This window comes from Ostrinia furnacalis, unplaced genomic scaffold, assembly GCF_004193835.3.
Source record: "Ostrinia furnacalis isolate ACB-3 unplaced genomic scaffold, ASM419383v2 OfSCF1132, whole genome shotgun sequence".
NCBI lineage: Eukaryota > Metazoa > Arthropoda > Insecta > Lepidoptera > Crambidae > Ostrinia > Ostrinia furnacalis.
This window is the reverse complement of record NW_021131371.1, coordinates 1,284,181-1,305,286: the sequence shown is the minus strand read 5'-3', so window position 1 is coordinate 1,305,286 and position 21,106 is coordinate 1,284,181. Positions and strand designations below refer to the sequence as shown.

Genomic DNA, 21,106 nt, shown 5'->3' with positions numbered 1-21,106 from the left:
TCAATTTGAACTGAAAATATTATGAACTAAAAGTTATTGTAAGCTCAAACAATTTGAATAAAACGAATAATAAAAGATTCATTGCGTTTGACTTTGATGGAGATTATTATAATTTATCATTAATTTGAGACACAAAATGTATTCGCATTAAACCACTCATGTTTAATACGAATACTTATTTTGTGCCTCTTGGAAATTATCTGATGCCAAACGATTTTATCTGTTCCGATATTGACCAGTAAATATATAAGTATACCTAATTTAGCTTTCAGTAGTTTCCATAGACACAATAAAGACAAAGAACATTGGCTAAGAAGACATTCTATGCGCATTGTTTCACAGCGATCCAAAACTGCTAACAAAGTCTGACACATCTGTAAATCGGAGAATTTGTCTATGTTATGCTGCATTTGAATCAGAATCAGAATCAGAATCAGAAATATTTATTTGCTTTTACATGGTTTTACAAGATATTATTATTACAATTGGCATGTCCACATGTTGACTTAATTAGTCGTGCAAATATTGAAAAAAAATAAAAATAATGTAAGTACAAAAGAACAATAATAAATTACAGCGTTTGAATGTCAGGATTATTATTACAATGGATTATATTAACATGCTTTACAATAAATAATTCTAGTCGAGAAAATTAAATAGTCTGTTAATCATAATAATTTGTCGTCAAAGTATTCTTGTATTGAGTAATAGCATTTATTCAAAAGCCAGATATTCAACTTTTTTTTTAAACAACTCTAGCGGCAACAGTTTAAAAAATTCAGGTAACTTATTATATATTTTAATAGCCATACAATAGGGGCTTCGTTTAAATAATTGCAGTCTTATGCTAGGAAACATTATTCTACTTTGGTGTCTCGTTTGCTTATTTTTATATTGGCCTCTTGTAACAAAATATTGAGGGTTTTGTTTTACAAATATACACATTTGTTTTATGTACAAGCATGGTAATGGTAAAATTTTAAGTTGTAAGAATAAGGGTTTACAAGACTCCAAAAAATGTGCTCTGCAAATTGCCCTTATACATTTTTTTTGTGCTATGAAAACTTTGTTTATATCAACTGAGTTACCCCATAACAAAGTACCGTAGTTGAGTAGGGACGACACATAACCATGATACGCAGAAATAGCAGTTTCGGTAGACGAAATATTACTGAGACGTCGTAAAGCGTATACAAATTTATTAATTTTTTTACATAATTTTTCTATATGTGCTTTCCAGTTACAATTCTTGTCTATAGTAAAGCCAAGAAAATTCACATCGTTTTTCATGTCAACAGTTTCACCATTATATTGGACCAACAAATTTAATGGTTTTGCCTTGTAGGAAGAAAATTGAACAAAATTTGTCTTCTCAATGTTTATTTTAAGGTTGTTTAAATGGAGCCACTCTATCAGACTCTTTAAGGTTTCATTAATATCGTCATTAAATTTGTTTTGGTCATTACATTTTATCAACACAGTGGTATCGTCTGCAAACATAAAACATGTATGTTTTGTTACCTTAGGCAGGTCATTAATGTATAGTAAAAACAGTAGAGGTCCTAGCACACTGCCTTGTGGCACTCCACAGGCGTTTATTCGATATTTAGACCTGAAAGTAGTTGTTTAGTGTCGTTTACATTTGTTATTTCCGTACATTGTTGTCTATTCGTAATATAACTTTCCAACCAATCGTAAGCATTACCTCTAATACCATAGCTTACTTAGGAGTCTCTTGTGAGGAACAAAATCGAATGCTTTGCTCATGTCTAGAAATAAAGCAACGATCGGTATCCTACTATTAATACTTTCTGTTATTAAGTGTATTACATTGACTCGCACGAAAACCTAAAAATAGTCCGGATTTTTATGTCCTCGTAAATCAATCCATAATTTAACACGGACTGTCTTCAAATACCTACCACCCATGATCAAACACAAACACGATATCCTACTAACTATGGCATTTAAAATACCCTTTAAAAAGGTTGTCACCTTTCCAAAGCCTATCATAACAGGACAAAGTAAGTCTCAAACTCTATAATGACCACATCTCTAAAAGTATTCCGTTTGTTCTCGTTTCGGGGGTTTATAGAAAGCATTGCCAGACAATAACATTTTATTGGGCACGATGCAGTTTGAAGCACAAAGAGAATTTAAACTGGTGCATTTGTGTTTACCGTATGGAGTAGAAAGCAAGCACGTTTTGAGCGTTCCGCTGGAAATACCGGGTATTCTTGAGTGTATAACAGTTATCGTTGAACGATGGAAGTACTCGTATGTGGCGAGAGCATTGTTATCGTTATAATGGAGTAACTGGAATATCGTGGATGCTGTCAAAGAGCACGAACATTTTACTCTGCAAAAAAGGGTTGTTAGATCTTGCGCTGGTCACTTCTATGGAAAACCTTTATTTTTGTCTATCATGTAGTACATTAAAATTTAAGCCGAGTTGCACCATCTTACTTTAACATTGACAAACGTCAAAAATCTGTCAAACTCCATACTAAAAGCACCGGTTATTGTCATTGTTACGGTTAAATTAAGGTGGTGAAACTCAGCCCTACAGTTGTATTTGGGTTAAGAGAAGAGATTAAAATATTACACACAATGTGAATATACTTACCCTTAACTTTGGTATTTACTCTTATTTCCCGGGTGCAATCCCATGTAGGGCATGTAATATCGGAAGGTTTTCAATTCCGATATTGGATTCCGATATTAGATCTCAATATCGGAATTCCGATATTAATATCGGAATTGAATTCATATGCTATAAAATTAATATTTGGTTATATTCGTAAGAATTCTGGATTGTTTACAATAAAATAATGATTTTAATGAAAATCTTTAATTTGGTACAAAACAGCACTTCATAATATTGAAGTATTTTAAAACCATTGTTACGTTATGGGTATCTATTGCATTTGGTTTTTTATGTGACAAGAGGCAAACGAGCAGACGGATCACCTGATAATGAATGGTTACAGATAATGAGCCTATATGGACTAGCACATAATTAAAGTGTTTTTGTAAAATCACAGGTATCAAACAAACTTTTACTCCTTCATTATATTACCCTGTTTTATGTTGGCGGAATGAATTTTAGAGTCATTCAAATCACGTGTTACAAAAATTGTAGAGAGTGGTAAAAAACTTGAATATGCTTGTAATTTGTTCCTTTTTGATTATCGATGTACAACTCACAAAACCACTAGCCAGCCATATGTCAGCCAAAGGACGTCCACTGCTGAACACAGGCTCCGATGCTGATTTTCACAATGGCCAGTTGGTGGCGGCCTGCATCCAGGGCCTTCCTGCTACCTTTATGAGGTCGTCGGTCCACCTTGTGGTTATAAGTCCTACGCTGCGCTTTCCGGTACGTGGCCTCCACTTCAGAACCTTGCTGCCTCATCGTCCGTCTGTTTTGCGTACTAAGGCAGAACCGTTGGAAGATCTTATCACAATGCTCGAAGACCTTAATCGAGTTTCCCAACAGGTAGGCCTTCGGATGTATATGGAAAAAACGAAGCTTATGTCGGATGTCCATGTTGCTCCTTACCCAGTTTCGGTTAGGAGCTCGATTCTCGAGATTGTTGACAAGTAAAGTTAAAGTATGTCTATCTCGGACAAACGATCAGCTAGGTAGTTAGATGCAATTTCGAGAAAGAGGTAAATTGTCGAATACGAAGACGAAAGTCTTCAATTAGTGTGTGTTACCAGACCAGTGATGATATACTGCTTGAAAACGTGGCATTTGAATATAGGGCACAACGTGCAATGGAGAGGGATAAGCTTGGTGTTTTTTTACGAGATCTAATCAGAAATGAGGAGCTCCGTAAATTAACTAAGGCCGCTGACATAGCCCGACAGATTAGCAAGGTGAAGTGGCAATGGCAGGACACATAGTACGCAGAACTGACGATCCATAGTCCAGTAAAATTAATGTTTGAAAGGGAGTTGAGATGTCGTTCTTTGTTGACCAAGCACCTATGGCAAATGCTTAAATTGATTTAGAACAAGTTAAATTAACCATAAATAGTAAAGATATTAAAATATTTGCAGTGGAACAAGAAGTGATGGTGAGAGACATGAGAAAATCATTGGTCTTTGCCTATCATGTACTTTGGGCTTTGTGGCAGGTTGTGGCGAGTTTAAACGCTTTGTTTAAAATCTCAATTAAAACTTTTATCTGATTCCGATATTACGATATTGGGTCGCTCAATATCGGAATTGAAATATCGGATCTCGCAGTCCGAGATTCCGATATTACGAGATTCCGAGATTCCGATATTCATGCCCTAATCCCATGTCCATTTTGGTGACACTGGCAATATTTCATCTCTCTCACTTATACCACTATACCGAATAGCTTTTGGAGTTTTATTGAATAGATAATGAATTATAAATATTGCATCTGAGTGACATCTAAATATGTGACTTCGCTCTCTATTGATTCTACATTTAATTAATACTTAACACGCAACGTGAAACAGTAATTAAATCTCTATGTTCCTACGAAAAGCGAGCACTTTTCGAATTAATTAAAATCGGCTTGGTTAGTTAAACTGATATTCTATTATAACGATATTCTTGTATAATAATACCTATAATAAAACTCGTTAACATTTACAACGATAACTGAAAATGCTAGTGCGATGGTAATAATCCGAGTAGAATGCTTGCGTATTCAAGACATATTTGCCTATACGTTATCTACTTGCCTAGTCTCCAAAGTATAAGTAAATTGTACTTTATTTAGGACTAAGGCTCTGCGCAAACTGGCCACTTATCATAGCCACGGTGGTTGGCAACAACCTGTTTAAATGATTTTTATCACGTATTGTATGGAATTCTTACACAGTCATGTAAGAGTGGCGTCCACTCATAAGCCACTGGTGGCTGCCACTCGCTACACCGCGATAAGTTACCGGTGGCGGCCACTCTATACAAATCTACAAATTGTAGCTCTTCGCCTTACAAGGTGGTATTTACTGAGAAAGGTTTTCAGTCATACTGTATGACTGTCTCATGACTCATACATGAACTCGTACTGCCTTAGGCCCTTTTCACATGTCCCGGTTGCCGGCTAACCGGCGCCGGGTACCCGGTGGTGAAGTGTATGGGCATGGTACGTAGCTTTCACATGTACCGGCATAATTAATCCGGGTACTCGGCGCCGGTTAGCCGGCAACCGGGACATGTGAAAAGGGCCTTAGTAGTTCGGCGGAGTCCGTCATCAGCCCTGGGATGACCTGCAACCCCTAGAGATACAGCGCCGAGAAATGGTCCGATCGCGAGGGGCGACGTCAACAGTAGGTGTGCTCGCTAGCGAGTGCTTAAAAAAATCTATGAGGGTTTACTAAAACTTTCAAGAACTATCTTGAAAGTAGCCGCTAGAGGCGCTGTACAATTTGTCATACATTTAATGTAATTTTTTCACGTAGTCGCTAGCGAGCACACCTAACGTAAACTCATGGTAAGAACACTAAATAAACTGTTCTCAGTTACCTACTTGCAACATTTACCTATCGTTAGAAATCTTCTCGTACTAACAGTACCTTTATTTCGCAGTATGTACGGAGCGTCAGGCGCGGCCCCCAGAGAGGCGCGGGGGCCGGTGCGCGAGCGGCCCGACGTGCTGCCCGCGCCCGCGTCGCTCGACGAGGCGCCCGCGCTGCCGCGTCCCGGCAAGGACAGCGTGGCGCGCCTCACGCTCACAGGCCTTTCCTATGTTGTTACCGTGAGTATATAGTCATTAGGTTCTAATTCCTTTGACAGCAGGGCAACAGCGCTTAAAATTTGATGCTTATGGCTTGTAAGAGCTCCGCCGGCGTCGCTTGACGAGGCGCCCGCGCTACCGCGCCCCGGCAAGGACAACGTGGCGCGCCTCACGCTCACAGGCCTTTCCTATGTTGTTACCGTGAGTATATAGTCATTAGGTTCTAATTCCTTTGACAGCAGGGCAACAGCGCTTAAAATTTGATGCTTATGGCTTGTAAGAGCTCCGCCGGCGTCGCTTGACGAGGCGCCCGCGCTACCGCGCCCCGGCAAGGACAACGTGGCGCGCCTCACGCTCACAGGCCTTTCCTATGTTGTTACCGTGAGTATAGACTTTATTTGTAAGGTGTTAGGGCTTAAGATATGGCAATATGGGCCCGACGTGCTGCCCGCGCCTGCGTCGCTCGACGAGGCGCCCGCGCTGCCGCGCCCCGGCAAGGACAGCGTGGCACGCCTCACGCTCACAGGCCTTTCCTATGTTGTTACCGTGAGTATAGACCTTATTGGTAAGGGGATAGGGTTCAAGATATGGGCCCGACGTGCTGCCCGCGCCGGCGTCGCTCGACGAGGCGCCCGCGCTGCCGCGCCCCGGCAAGGACAGCGTGGCGCGCCTCACGCTCACAGGCCTTTCCTATGTTGTTACCGTGAGTATAGACTTTATTGGTAAGGGGATAGGGTTCAAGATATGGGCCCGACGTGCTGCCCGCGCCGGCGTCGCTCGACGAGGCGCCCGCGCTGCCGTGCCCCGGCAAGGACAGCGTGGCGCGCCTCACGCTCACAGGCCTTTCCTATGTTGTTACCGTAAGTATACATGCTTAAGGTTCTAATTCCTTTGACAGACACAATTATTGCAATGTACACAAGGTTCAAAATGTTTAAGCAAGATTAAAGACGCACCCGCCCGCGCCGCTGCCGCGCCCCGGCAAGGACAGCGTGGCGCGCCTCACGCTCACAGGCCTTTCCTATGTTGTTACCGTGAGTATAGACTTTATTTGTAAGGTGATAGGGCTTAAGATATGATGGCAATATGGGCCCGACGTGCTGCCCGCGCCGGCGTCACTCGACGAGGCGCCCGCGCTGCCGCGCCCCGGCAAGGACAGCGTGGCGCGCCTCACGCTCACAGGCCTTTCCTATGTTGTTACCGTAAGTATACATGCTTAAGGTTCTAATTCCTTTGACAGACAAAATTATTTCAATGTACACACGGTTCAAAAATGTTTAAGCAAGATTAAAGACGCACCCGCCTGCGCCGCTGTCGCGGCCTGGCAAGGACAGCGTGGTGCGCCTCACGCTCACAGGCCTTTCCTATGTTGTTACCGTGAGTATAGACTTTATTAGTAAGATGTTAGGGCTCATAATATGGTGGCAATATGAGCCCGACGTGCTGCCCGCGCCGGCGTCGCTCGACGAGGCGCCCGCGCTGCCGCGTCCCGGCAAGGACAGCGTGGCGCGCCTCACGCTCTCAGGCCTTTCCTATGTTGTTACCGTAAGTGTATGGGCTTAAGGTTCTAATTCCTTTGACAGGCACAATAATTTCAATGTACATAAGGTTCAAAATGTTTTGGCAAGATTAAAGACGCATGCGATTTCATAGTGAACAATATGGTTTCACCAAGGGTCGTTCCACCACCGATGCAGGGGTTGCACTACTTAAACATATCTTCGAGGCTTGGGAGAATTCTCAAAATGCACTAGGGGTCTTCTGTGATCTCTCAAAAGCTTTTGACTGCGTAGAACATCAAACGCTAATTCGCAAACTGCACTATTATGGGGTAAAGGACTCGGCTTTGGATTTAATACAATCCTATTTAAACTTTAGAGTTCAAAAAGTTGACATAAATGGTGTTTTGTCTTCTGGGTCACCTGTGAAAATGGGAGTTCCGCAGGGGTCCATTCTGGGTCCATTCTTGTTTCTTATATACATTAATGATCTACCATATTTTGTTAAGGACTCTTGCGAAATCGTGTTATTTGCTGATGACACATCTTTGATTTTTAATATCGATAGAAGTAAAAATAACTTTGACGATGTAAATAATGCACTAACAAGAGTTTTAAGTTGGTTCACTACAAATAATTTACAACTCAATGCAAAGAAAACAAAATGTATAAAATTCTCTTTGCCTAACGTAAAAACAGTTAGTACACAAATAGAACTTAATAATAATGCAATCGATCTGGTAGACTCTACTGTATTTCTGGGAATTACCCTGGATTCAAAACTCCAGTGGGGCCCCCATATAGAAACTCTGGCGGGAAAGCTCAGCTCAGCGGCTTTTGCAATAAAAAGGATACGGTCATTAACCGATGTTTCAACAGCTCGCTTAGTCTACTTTAGCTACTTTCATAGCCTAATGTCATATGGAATCATGCTATGGGGCAAAGCTGCAGATTTTGAAACAATATTTATTTTGCAAAAACGTGCGATAAGATACTTGTATAAAATGAAAGCAAGAGCATCCCTTAGAGAATTGTTTAAAGAAATTGGCATTCTCACGGCCGCTTCACAATACATCTTAAACTGTATTCTATTTATTCAAAAAAATATTACTGAATTCAAAAAGAAAAGTGATATTCACCAAATTAACACTAGAAATAAAAATAAATTGGCTATACCCGCTTTTAGACTTAATAAAGTGTTTGCTACTTTTATGGGACAAGGTATCCATTTTTATAACAAAGTCCCTGATAAATATAAAGAGCTACCGTATAATAAATTTAAAGATATAGTTAAAGATCACATGCTTAAAAAAGCCTATTATACAACTCGAGATTTTCTTAATGATAAGTCATCCTGGGAGTAGGATTATGGTCCTCTCATGCTCGCACTAAAAAGAATTAAAATGAAAAGTAATGTATAAACTAATAATAATTTCTCAAATGTTATAGTGTCATGCTTCTCAATCTGGACTGTTACTTAGCTTTATTATTAGTTTTTTTTTTAAAGAGATAACTTGGAATTGTCATTCTCACTAAAATGTCTCTGGGGTGGTGGCGTAGTGAGGCGGGTCGTTACATTCCCTCTAATATGGTCGAGTGAAGCGATGGCTGGTTCACTCGTCATGTCTGTGAACAGGCGCTGCTTTCGGGGACTGGTCAATCCAAGTTATTCAAATTTATGTATGCGAGTCATTTCTACTAGTATCTTAATATGTAAGTCTAGATATTAGCACGTCACTACCTTGTTTAATATACCACGCAATCTTGTATACCCATTCTTATAAGATACACCATACAAGAATGCATGGTAAATTCAGTGAACTGCTCCTGAATCGAATGTACCTACTACTACTATTTCTATTTATTTATATTAACCGGCAGACAGTGGTGACTGAGTTTGTTGCGGCGCTTCTTCTCAGCACTTGCCAAATGTTGGTCTCGAAGCGCTGGTAGGGTAAAAAGATTATGAGACATGTAGAGGCTCCTTAAGAGCAAAATGACGATTTGTAAGAACTATTTATTAGTCCAAACAAATAAAGAAATTTTGACTTTGACTTTGACTACTTAATGTTCAGCCTCTTAAGATAATTTTAGTTAATAGACTTCATGATGTAGGATTCATAGTTACATTTAACATTTATGTGAGCTAATTTCATAACCATACAAGTAGATATAACAAAGTTTTATAAAACACCATTGGATCGGAAGTCAGTATTTTATAGCATAATGGATTCATGGTTTAAAAATGTCTCCATCCAAATATCCTTTGGCTTCGCTCCAAAACTGTTGTCAATAGAACCGGCTGTCCTCCCCATGAACAAATCGTTGCAGCAGCATGTCCATACCAGTAGGCCTAAGATGCGCGCCGTGATAACTTTTATCGACGTCAAAATGTATGGGCAAATACGATAAAATGGCGTGATAACCGCTTATCGCGGCGCGCATCTTAGGCCTACAGTACGTTAGTAATTTGTTAATTTTATCACGAGTCTAGACTCCCAACTTCAATATTTATAGGAATACTACAAAACTGCGAAATTTGACAAGCAAAATAAAAGTAAACGCTGCACGCTGGTAAAGTATTCACTTTGAAGATTCCTTCAAGAACGTTAACAATTAAGTATCTCAACTAATTATGAAAGATCAACACTGATGTCTGATACTCGTTAATAGACAAAGACAAACTTACGTGTTTTTAATAGCCGCTCTATGAAAAGCATAATATCAATGGTTCAAACAGAAAAATAATTTCCAGTCACAAGTCTTATTTTTTTTGTTGTTTGGATTCCTAGCAAAGCTTGCAATAGTAGCCAGACTGATTATTTGTAATTTTTAACCATTTTAAAATATTTCCTTACCAAGTTTTAGCTCTATATTTGTGTAAAATAATTCTATGTGAAGCTGCAAACAGTGGGTGGTTTATTTACCCACTTGTAAGCAGAAGAAGGTCAAGCCCACACGCATATTACAAAATAATTATGGATTCTTGAAATGAGAACAATTTATTATTTTGATACGGCCATTACGAATGCTTTTAACTAAACATCGGTACATTCTTGTAAGACACGAAATAATATTATAGTAAATTGGATATTGCAGGCTTTAATATTAATCCAATTTGTTTAATAATATCGTATTTTAAAGGCCACATCAATGTTACTTTGATGTGTGTAGAACATGTAAAATCGACACGAAAAAGACGCTGCTGTTTTGTTGGTAATCCTACTATCCTACTAATATTATAAATGCCAAAGTTTGTGTGGATGTCTGGATGTTTGTTATTCTTTCACGCAAAAACTCCTGAACGGATTTTGTTGAAACTTTACAGTATTATTGTTTATAACCCAGATTAACATATAGGCTATAATTTATGACGATCTATGACAAACAAAATTTCACGCGGGTGAAGCCGCGGGCAAAAGCTAGTATGAAGTATAAATGAACATTATGTACTTAAGCTTTCGCAATAGATGAGTGTACATAATATGCTCATATAATCCATGATTAGGAGATTAGTAGAGATCAATCTATCCTGCAAATGACCTAAATACATTTGAGCAAGTATAATGCCGATTTTCGATATTGGATCGTATTGCCAGCGCGTGTGTAATCTTACTATTGACATAATTTAGTGAAAAGAAATGAAATTATTTCTGCAATTAATAATTTCCTTGTGTAGGTAGACACATTTACACTATTGTGTAAGTACATGAAGAAATGATGTAAAGTATAGAATTATGAGTAAGAAACGTCGAATAGTCATAGGTATATAGGAAACAAGCACTTCACAATTAAAAACATAGAAGTCTGCCTGCCTAATAATACGATTTCACATAGGTACCTCCCCAAACCAAAAGTGTATATTCTAGAATCTAGTTCATTCTTCTTGTTATTTTGTGATGTACTTACCTACGTTTTTCATTAATCGGTATTCGGTTCTAATTACATACTACAGAATAGGTATAACTCTGTTGCAACATAATCGCCGCCTCTAAACTAACTCAATAATTAAACTTTACCACGTCCACAAGGGATCAATAAAATATGCATATAGGCAGCCCGCTGTGGTTGATAAATTATGCACGCTTATTTCATACAGAGAAATAGCATTCAGAGAAACTAACCAAGCTTTAAAAGCTTAAAAAAAATTAAAACGCACTATTTCAAAAGAAACGATAGCAGGTATAAAGGACATTTTAGCAATGTCTTTCTCTCCTTATTTATTTGTTCTGCGTGAGTCAATGGTACACGAGTTTAGTTATCTGACATAATAATAATATTTAAATAGATCAGCATGAAACTGAATGAAGTGATCGACGTCAATTATTACTAATTCATTCAGTGCCAATCAGTCTCTTCGAATAGAATAGAATACGTGTAAAATAATTCTACGTTGTATAATAACTTTACGACTAAAAACATTAATAAACAATACTCCGCTGGCTAAATACGAACCAGCCAGAGTATTAATCTACGGACCAAAGCCGTTTGGCCACAGGTGGCACAGTATAGCAGTAACCTAGTTTTGTATGTTAGGCATTAAAAAGTTAGGTAAATATCCGTAGTAGCGCCACAAGCTTTAAAAGCAGTTTAAAAGCAGGATTGAAGCTTCGTGCGTGTTTTTCACGAGTTATAAGCCGGTCCTTAACATACATTTTGGAATGAACAGAGCCAGCTTAAAAGTTTATTTTGTGTTTTTTTTTGTCTTTAACGATGGCGAGCTTCGTGGGATAATATTTTTGGGAAAAAAGAAATAAATTATCCTTACGGAACGATGGGCTTTACTATTGTTATTAAAGTTACATACAAGTAAGTATTGTTGTCATATCAAAATTTTACGCTGGTAGCATACCTTCGGCGGTAAAAGTAATGTACACAACTAAGTACGTATATACGTATTGAGAAAAATATAGATAACAACATTGCAGAGCAAAAATAATAATAAAAAATAAAAATAAAAATTCTGGAAAAAAGGCCATTGATAAAGTATCAGTGCTTTTTCCGAGAAATATTCATACGTTGAGTGATCCTATGAATTTTTTGTATTTCTTTGGGAGTAAACATTAAATTTCTTCTCCAGAAAATACCCAGAAAAATAAGACATAATAGGACGATTTCAATCGCGATGTGACATTCCAGGACCCATTTCAAGTTAGTTAGTTTGACGTTAAACGTACCCTCGGGTTTGCTACTTTTCGTGTCTTGTTTTCAATGCGAGACAACTTTTGATTTTTCTGTTATTCTTTTGTTACATTTTTGATTCTCCATTGCTGTAAATAATAATATAGGTAAGTATTCCAAAAATACCAAGCACATTTTTCTACTAATTTGTAATTCTTTTATTGTGTTTGTGTCGTCACTGCCTGTGCATTCATGTAAAAGGTCATTAGAGTTCAAAATCAAAACTCTCTCTGTGTGTGTCACTTTAATTATATTTTCATTTCATTTCACAATTCGGGAATACTGCAGATAAATCGTAAGTAACATACTCAAATATTAAATAATATACCAGAAACAATATTTGCAGTCCGTATTACTTCTACCACAATGTCATAGATCGTTTAATGGTAGAGTATCGATTCACTGAATGTTTTGAAATGCATTTTCGCGACATCATTATATCGTTTAACACTTGCTGTTGCGATGCGATGCATTTTATTGCATCTCGTTTCCTTGTGAGAATATCAAACAAATGTTTCTCTAAACTCTTCCTTGCATAAATAAATATCACTTGGATTGCAAAAAAATTACTTACTTTATAGATGCCTCTATACTCATTAATGCTACTTAGTGCATATTAATATACTATGGTGATAAAGTAGTTAATTTGACAGACTAACTTAAACGTTTGAGGTTAGATTCGAAGTGGTGATTAATGTATTTTCCCAATTTAGTCAATCAAATATCGTTTAATGTAAAATTGAAATGAGCAGACCGAAAAGGTATAAATAGTTACCGTCAAAATCGAATTTCAAATTATTTATCAGAAATTTATTAAAAGTTTGAAGGAAATTAATTCGTTTAAATTGAATTTATCGTGTATCTGAAAAATAAGAGTGGGCGGAACGTTGATGTAAATTACGTCAAACATATTAACACGCCGCCCACACAATATTTGGGTTCACTAGTTATTATATTTGCTCTAAGATACTAAATAATCTTGTAATCATTCATTGCCTTAAGTAATACGAGTATTTCTAGGTCTACAAAACGGGTCAGACAAGTTCTATATAAAGAGAGGAATGGAAGAAAAATCGGGAAAATCGTTACATAATTTATAAGAATTTCCTAAAAGGACTGATGGTTTCGGTATATTTATATGGAAAATCAATGCTTACTTACAATACTAAAAGTTATAGCAGCAATAATATTGCTAGTATTCTCTCTGTAAACATTTGGTAAGAAACGTAACTTAACAAATGTTTACATTGGGAAATGATCCACCTACTTTATTTTGAATTATAGCCCCGTAAAATACCTAAGAAAACAAATACGACGTTGTCATACTACGTAACCCAAGTAAAAAAGTTCTTGTAAAGATCCTCCTGCTTTACCCTCACAGAGAATGACCCCATTAATAACATGCCAATTTTACAAAGTTTGACCTTTTTCTTTGAACCTTAACCTATAAAAAGAATCGATTCTATCAATTTTTCGGCATAAAGAATATTTTGACTGGCCACTAAATATACGACCGACAAATTAGGTCATATTTTCATGCCATAACATAAATTATGAAGTGATGTCTTTAAGGGATCGACTGGCTGGTATGCTTTGTAACTGGATGTGTGCCACATAACTACGTTTTTAGTACTGTAAGTTTTAGTACTTGCACTTCGTCTAGTCACTAGAAATGTTTAGTACGAAACACGGTAGAGTACGAAACAGTGTTGTGCCGTAAAGGACAGTATGAAATAGGTAAATATTGCTTCCATATTTTATTATTATGATGCTTGAATATGATAAATTGAAAATGTTTTCAACTAATCGCCAAATTACAATATCATGACTGTGACTAATTTCCGTAACTCTTAAAAAATGCTCACCAGTAAGTAAGTAACAAAAAAGTATAAACAAAAAACTGTCGTGACTCTGTGGCGGCCGACTCGTAGCCACGGAGGCTTTAGCGTCGTAAATAATGGCAAAGCCGGTCTGCGTTCCGGTTACAATACCCGGAAGGATCCGCCCCGCCCCATATCTACTGCTTCCGGTGCGAAGTCGCGTTGATGAAACGACTCCTTACACGGATGCCGTGGTCGGACTTTTTTACGATTTGAGACTTTTGAATATCGAATTCTTGCTCGAAAGTTTGACAGTTGAATGTTTTAGTACTTATAGTTCCAAAATACTGAACTTTCCTATGCATGACATTGACAGTGGGGCGCCACCGTCAATACCGGATCGCTGGTTCCGATTTTTGCCATGTTGGAAACCATATAGTTGAACGATAGTAGCGCCCCCCTGTCATTGAGTTTGGTGGGACAGTTCAGCTTGGGTCATCTATAACTGTTTAGTCGCCCCGCCGTTTAGGGTTAAGAGCTTATTTCAAAGCTGTCGTTTGAATGTAAACTGTTTTTTGTTTGTTAAAACTCATTTGAAATAAAAGAAAATAATTATCTTGTATTTATTATTTCAAAAGTTTGGTTAAAATAACTGAAACAAAACTTTTGTACTGTCAAAACCATTGTAAAATTACAATGGTTTTTAAGGGCTCTGTTAATTCATTTATGAGGCAGTGACCCTTTTCTGGCTTAAAATATAAAATGTGTATAGGCAAGCGTACCTACTAAGGAAATGGATTCCACTCAAGATACTCACCCCATCGGAATATTTAAATGTTAATCTGACCTTCGCAAGTTCTTAACTTTTTTGCGGGAATTATGCTTCAAAGAGATTTTAATTTTGATTTAAGAGCTCGCACCTTTTAGCTTTGAAGTCCTTTATGTTTTAACTAAGTACTAACACAATTTGACTCTTGCAACTCAATTAAAAAACTTCTACTTATTTTTTTTAATTTTCAATCAGAACTCATTAAGAGCGTTTACGCCGATTGGCGCAAAAACAGTACTTTTTCAACTCGTTACAATCATTAACCAGTAATATTACAAATATGTTATAGGCATAAATAGTTAGGCAATTTCGTCGTCTAAATAGTTAATTGAGAAAATATTGCGATTAGTTTAGTATTTAAGAATTCTATCAAGATAAGTCCACACAGGTTATGTAAATTTCCACTTTAGCGTCAGTTTACAAGCTGAAATTTTTATAAAAATACTGTTAAAACGATTTAACAAACATTTATATCCTATAGCATAGATCCTTGGGCAAATAGTTATCTGAGAAAATTTTTAGATTTAAGCATTTTACAATAAGAAATCACAAATTAAAAAAACGTGAAATACCCAAAAATCAAAGTGATTTTTACACCATTATTCTTCTTTAATTCAACATAAAAATAGCTTAATATAATAAAATAACATCTTCTTTAAAATATTTACTTTGAAAAGATATATAATTCTTTGTTATCGTTTTGCTATAAACATTTGGAAACTATTAAAAAACGCCGCGCGCGAATCATTTCCAATGATGCCCCTTGAAACGCCGCGCTTCGCGTAAACGCTCTTAATTCAACTACTTTTTTTGAATTTAGAACGTTCTTTTGATTTGGAAATTGAAAGCTTTTACTTTTTTCACACCAAAATAACTTAGAAGATTTTATCCATACGAGTAAGCTACCAAAGCAGTAAATAGAAAACGATGTGTTCACTTTCTGCTTATTTTTCTTATCCAGTCATCCGAGGCATGTTCATACGTAGACGGGCAACGGTCGATACTAATTTGTGGATGAAATAGAACCAGATACTGCAATCTCGTAGAATTTTCAATTTCATGAATCCTACTGCTCGAATCCTGCGATGGAGCGAAAATGAAACATAATTTTACGGCATTTTTATTTTATTATGTCAATGCAATAAGGTTCAAAAGGACATGTTTTTGTTTTTTTTTGTTGGGCCGTGACGAAGCCGTATACGAAACTCCTTGGTCACGCCTGGCCACTAACAAACTTTTTTTTATCATCGAACAATATCGATTGTCTTTTGTTTTCAATACAATTTTTGCGCGCTCTGCATTTTGACGTTTACGATAGATTCGAAAAATATTAGTTAGAACAGAAAATATTTAAAATTGTTAACGCTTTAGTTAATAAAATGTGAGTATATTTACATTTTTTGGTAAAAGTTTGCGACGTGGCTGTAATAGTGAATCATGAACTGTACGAACGGGCGGTTTTAATATGCATTTTTAAAGAATTTCCTGGGATTTTTTTTTAATTGCAATGAGTAATTTATACCACCTTCTTCTTTTCAGTCGTTACACTCTTGCCAGAGTAGTCATGGTCGTCATGAGTTGTGATTTGTTGTGGGCGAATATTGCTCGCCATACGATATTGTAAATTGTAATTTTTCCCCCGTTTGTAGGTCTACTCGACGCACTCCTGTACATTTTAACCCGTTAAAAAAATGTTTTTTTTTCCACAGGCGGTGACAAGAAGGTCGCGGCAGTCGACGTCAGCACAGTGGTCGCGGTCGTTCCGCGGCTCCGCGACGTCGCCGCAAGATGACGCCGACGTGGACGACGTGTTCTTCGCGCCGCCGACGTCAAGTCAGCCGCTGACGCACCACCATGATGAGGGTGACCAGGTCGACGGACCAAAGGGGTATGTATGAGTCAATGTTACATTTGAGGGGGTCTTAATATGAGGCAGTGACGTCAGCACAATAGTCGCGGTCGTTCCGCGGCTCCACGACGTCGCCGCAAGATGACGCCGACGTGGACGACGTGTTATTCGCACCGCCGACGTCGAGCCAGCCGCTGACGCATCACCATGTTGAGGGTGACCAGGTCGACGGACCAAAGGGGTGTGTCTGAGTCAATGGAACATTTTGAGGGGTCTCAATATGAGGCAGTAACGCCAGCACAATAGTCGCGGTCGTTCCGCGGCTCCGCGACGTCGCCGCAAGATGACGCCGACGTGGGCGACGTGTTATTCGCACCGCCGACGTCGAGCCAGTCGCTGACGCATCACCATTTGAGGGTGACCAGGTCGACGGACCAAAGGGGTGTGTATGAGTCAATGGAACATTTTGAGGGGTCTCAATCTGCGGTAGTGACGTCATCACAGTGATCGCGGTCGTGCGCCGTCGCATCAAGATGACGCTGACGTGAACACTCAAAGTATAAAACGGTTTTGAAAGTCATAATGTTCACTTTTAAAGTTGCCACGTACTTACCCGAATAAAAAGGTGACGTGTTATCCATTACGACATCAATCCCTACTTAGGCAAATCTCTCACGGAACGAACATAATTTGACTTTTTTGAAAGCCATTATTTGGTACACTCAAACAAAACTATTTAATGCAACAGTAAGCATTAGAAACTTCTAACTGGATCATGGCTGAAGCGATGAGAAAGCAATTATGCAACAATTACGTCTGATATTGGATCCGTCTGGATTCCTCAGATTTCATACACCACTTACCTCGTCCGGATTGCATGCACTGTGTCGGATGCAGAGATGCGGATTCTGTTGCCGAGATAGGTAATCAACTTTCGACTTAATTCCAAGGGGATAAGCACGTGTGTTATTCAAGATGATCTATTATGCAATGCTCCAGTTGATTCCAGTGGGGTTGGGCGGAGATTTAAGAAGTTCTTATTAAATTAATATGAGAACACGTCACAATAGTAGGGAAGGGTAGAGCAATGACTGATCGGATTTGTAGTTCTTTGAAACTTTATTAAAATCACCCTGATAATCCTGAAACTAAAAAAAAAACTATTTTCTGTCTCAGTTTGAATTGATTTTAGGTGAAATAAAAATGGCATCCGGGATGTCTCATCCTGTCCAGGCAATTAATATATCCAATATTTCAAAATCAAGATAAAAAGTAAAGACTTCCAGTTTTGAAACGAATATAATTTATTCATGGTAGTAGGAGAGCTACATCATAAATTTCGTTAGAGTTCAGCTTCTAATTTCCTACTACGCTTAATTTGCAAACTTCGTACATATGATTATGAATTAGAAGTTAATTAATCTGTCAAGCTGTTGCAACATGCGGCTGGAACGAGATTCGTGGCTAAAGCGGTTATTAGCTTAACTTATACGAAGAGAATCAAAGGGCTTCCAGCTTAATCTAGAGGCTTCACTTCCTTAGCAAGCTGTTTTGACTTGGGGTCCTTAGTCGACTCAAACCACAGATTTGAACCCGCGTGGGTTGAATTAGTGAAATTAAACATCAAAATAGCTCTCATCAACTTATGCCAGTGTAGTTTTTGAGGTGTCATAGTTTTCTTCACGGTTAAAAGGAAAGTATGGTCTTTCTTAATTTAATTTATTTCGGGACGCTGTACAGCGGAATATAACGTCACTTTAATTTAAAGTACCCTTTCTCAAGGCCTAGGTGACATTGATGAAGAATATTAAAATTTGTCCCGAGAGTATTTTAATGAAGCCTCCATTTAACGTAAATATAAAGTGTATTTCGCTTTTGTTTTACAATTTGTGGCCTTTAAAGATTATAATATCTTGCCAGCATGTTTATCTTTATCTCGAAAGAGATTATTTACTCTAATTATAAAGCAAATATGATGTTAATTAAGCTTACACACATATAATATGACGCCTAGTTTTACATAATTTAATATGTGTGTAATTAAAGAACTTAGGTAGGTACAACAAGAGATAATGTTTCAGAAACTAACTATCTCATAGGGTGTTTGTCGAACTCGTGGCTTGTAGAATACTTAGAAATTTAAAAATGAACTACAAATTGAAAAAGCCAAAGAAACATTACTGTAATTTAAACCATGTAAACAAATCACAAATACACATGATAGGTACTCTTTATTTTTGATATTCGTCGTCAATATTTGGAAACACTTGGTATCGGCATATCAATGTCACAAGTATGAGTACCTACTTAGTTTATTGTTACAAGTTTCAAGATGCTTTGACCGATATCAGATTACTAAAACAATACAATAATAGTAGGTATATTGATATTGGTACGTACAATAAGAGTACTCGTATCTGTTAGTTTATGTCCGTAACTTTCACCCGAGTAAATGAAGGCTGTAAAATTTGGCGTGTGCATGCAAAAATGAACATTCAATTTTGTTGTTAAGTCGTTACATTTAATGAGCCTCCAGCACGACTAGGGATAATGGGTTATCGGGAAATCGAGCGTATATGCAAAATATTTTTTCAAAAGTTAACAATTTTAATAAATTGTTTGCTTCAGCTGAAAGGAGAATGCCCAAGTGACTATGGGAGTTGGTATCGCTATCAAATTCATTGTACATTAATCGAATAAAGCTTAATTTATAGTATGCATACAGGACTATTTGGCACAGTTATTTTTTTTTTTATAAAACTCCGGACTTTGACGTAATTTTGGTTTAAGTGAAATGAATGGTGTCCATTGGCATAGCTACAGGTTTTACCTTAGAATACTTGTTTTATATTTGTGGATAGTTACCCTGCCTAAAAAAAACCCTAGCTACGCCAAAGCTAGCGTTATTTGATAAGGATCAGATATAAACACAAAATAATCTTGCGTGCATACCAATGTTATTTATACCATTTTGCAAGGGGAAAGGGATTTGTGGTTAGCCCTGACTACTTAAGGACAGGAAAAAATCAAATGATATCGCGAGCTAACTACGAACAGCGCCATCTATTGACAACCGTGCGAACTACGTAGTGTCGTTGCTCGGTGATAGGTGTTGCTGATTGCAGCTCATTGTTACAATACTTTTTATTAAAATTGGATTTTATTCCGGAGGTTTTACAATTTCTTACTACTTTCGCAAATCATTACAAATGAAGAAAGGAATTTACGGTGTGGTACCCTCAATGTACAATTAGATTTCGAGCGATACCACTTTTGGGCATTCTCCTTTGTTTTGAAATCGATTTTCAGTATTTACGTAAAACGATATTACATAAATGTAAATTCATATAAAAACTACTTCATATTTAACGTTCCTGGTCTCTTTGAGATGCACATTTGGATAACAGAGAATCAAAAAGCCATAAGTTTTTAGAAACAGACCTAAAAAACCAGACGGTTCCAAATGGTTTGGCTTTTCTATGGAAAGAAGCTATTTAACAAAAACGTGAGTAATATCTGAACCAGTTCAATATTTGACTTAGACTCAATACTTATTCAAACCGTATTCATTATGTTGAAGTTTTGCGAACTTTGGAGTAACATAGTACTTACATTGAGCGCACTAGACTTCAATATTGATTCAATTTGTGCACAAATTAACTCCGTAGACTAATAAAAAGAACATTTCAAACAGTACCAAGTTCTAATCCCTTTGTAGAGACTTAATAAAAGGTTTTATTGAGAAGTTTGGGTAGTGCGTAGGAGGTTTTCAATTCACGAAGCATGGAAGATAAGATTAATACGTTTTTGGTTGTTAATTAATGAGAAATACCTACAAAAGCTGCCGACTACTCCAGAATATAGGGGTAGTGGATATTTTTGCCAATTGACATACTTTTTATGAGCTTTCAGAACTTGATTACGGATAATTGACTGACAATTCATTTCAAAGCCTAGTATGCCACAACATGAGTGATTACCCATAGAGCCATATCTATTTTCCTATTTATTTTTAAAAAGCAATTTATTTTAAATTGATCAAACTTCGCTCATGTTTAACGAGATATTATTTAATATGATAAACCATAAGCCGTCAGTCTCGGTTGCTGCCTCTGGTACAAATCCGTAAAAGCCATGTTAGACGGTTTAATAAGTCATATCATAATTTTAATATCCATGCATACCTATACCTACATAACTATGTCT

General features: G+C 37.4%; 1 protein-coding gene across 1 annotated transcript in view; it reads left to right on the top strand.

Annotated features, from left to right (window-relative positions):
- The window catches only part of rho-5 (rhomboid-5), a 163,439-nt gene that overhangs the window by 125,407 nt on the left and 16,926 nt on the right, over positions 1 to 21,106 (top strand). Inside the window, exons 3-4 of the mRNA XM_028302582.1 lie at positions 5,575 to 5,743; positions 16,761 to 16,939. Coding sequence (XP_028158383.1) covers positions 5,575 to 5,743; positions 16,761 to 16,939 — 348 coding nt within the window. The remainder of the gene's footprint in view (positions 1 to 5,574; positions 5,744 to 16,760; positions 16,940 to 21,106) is intronic.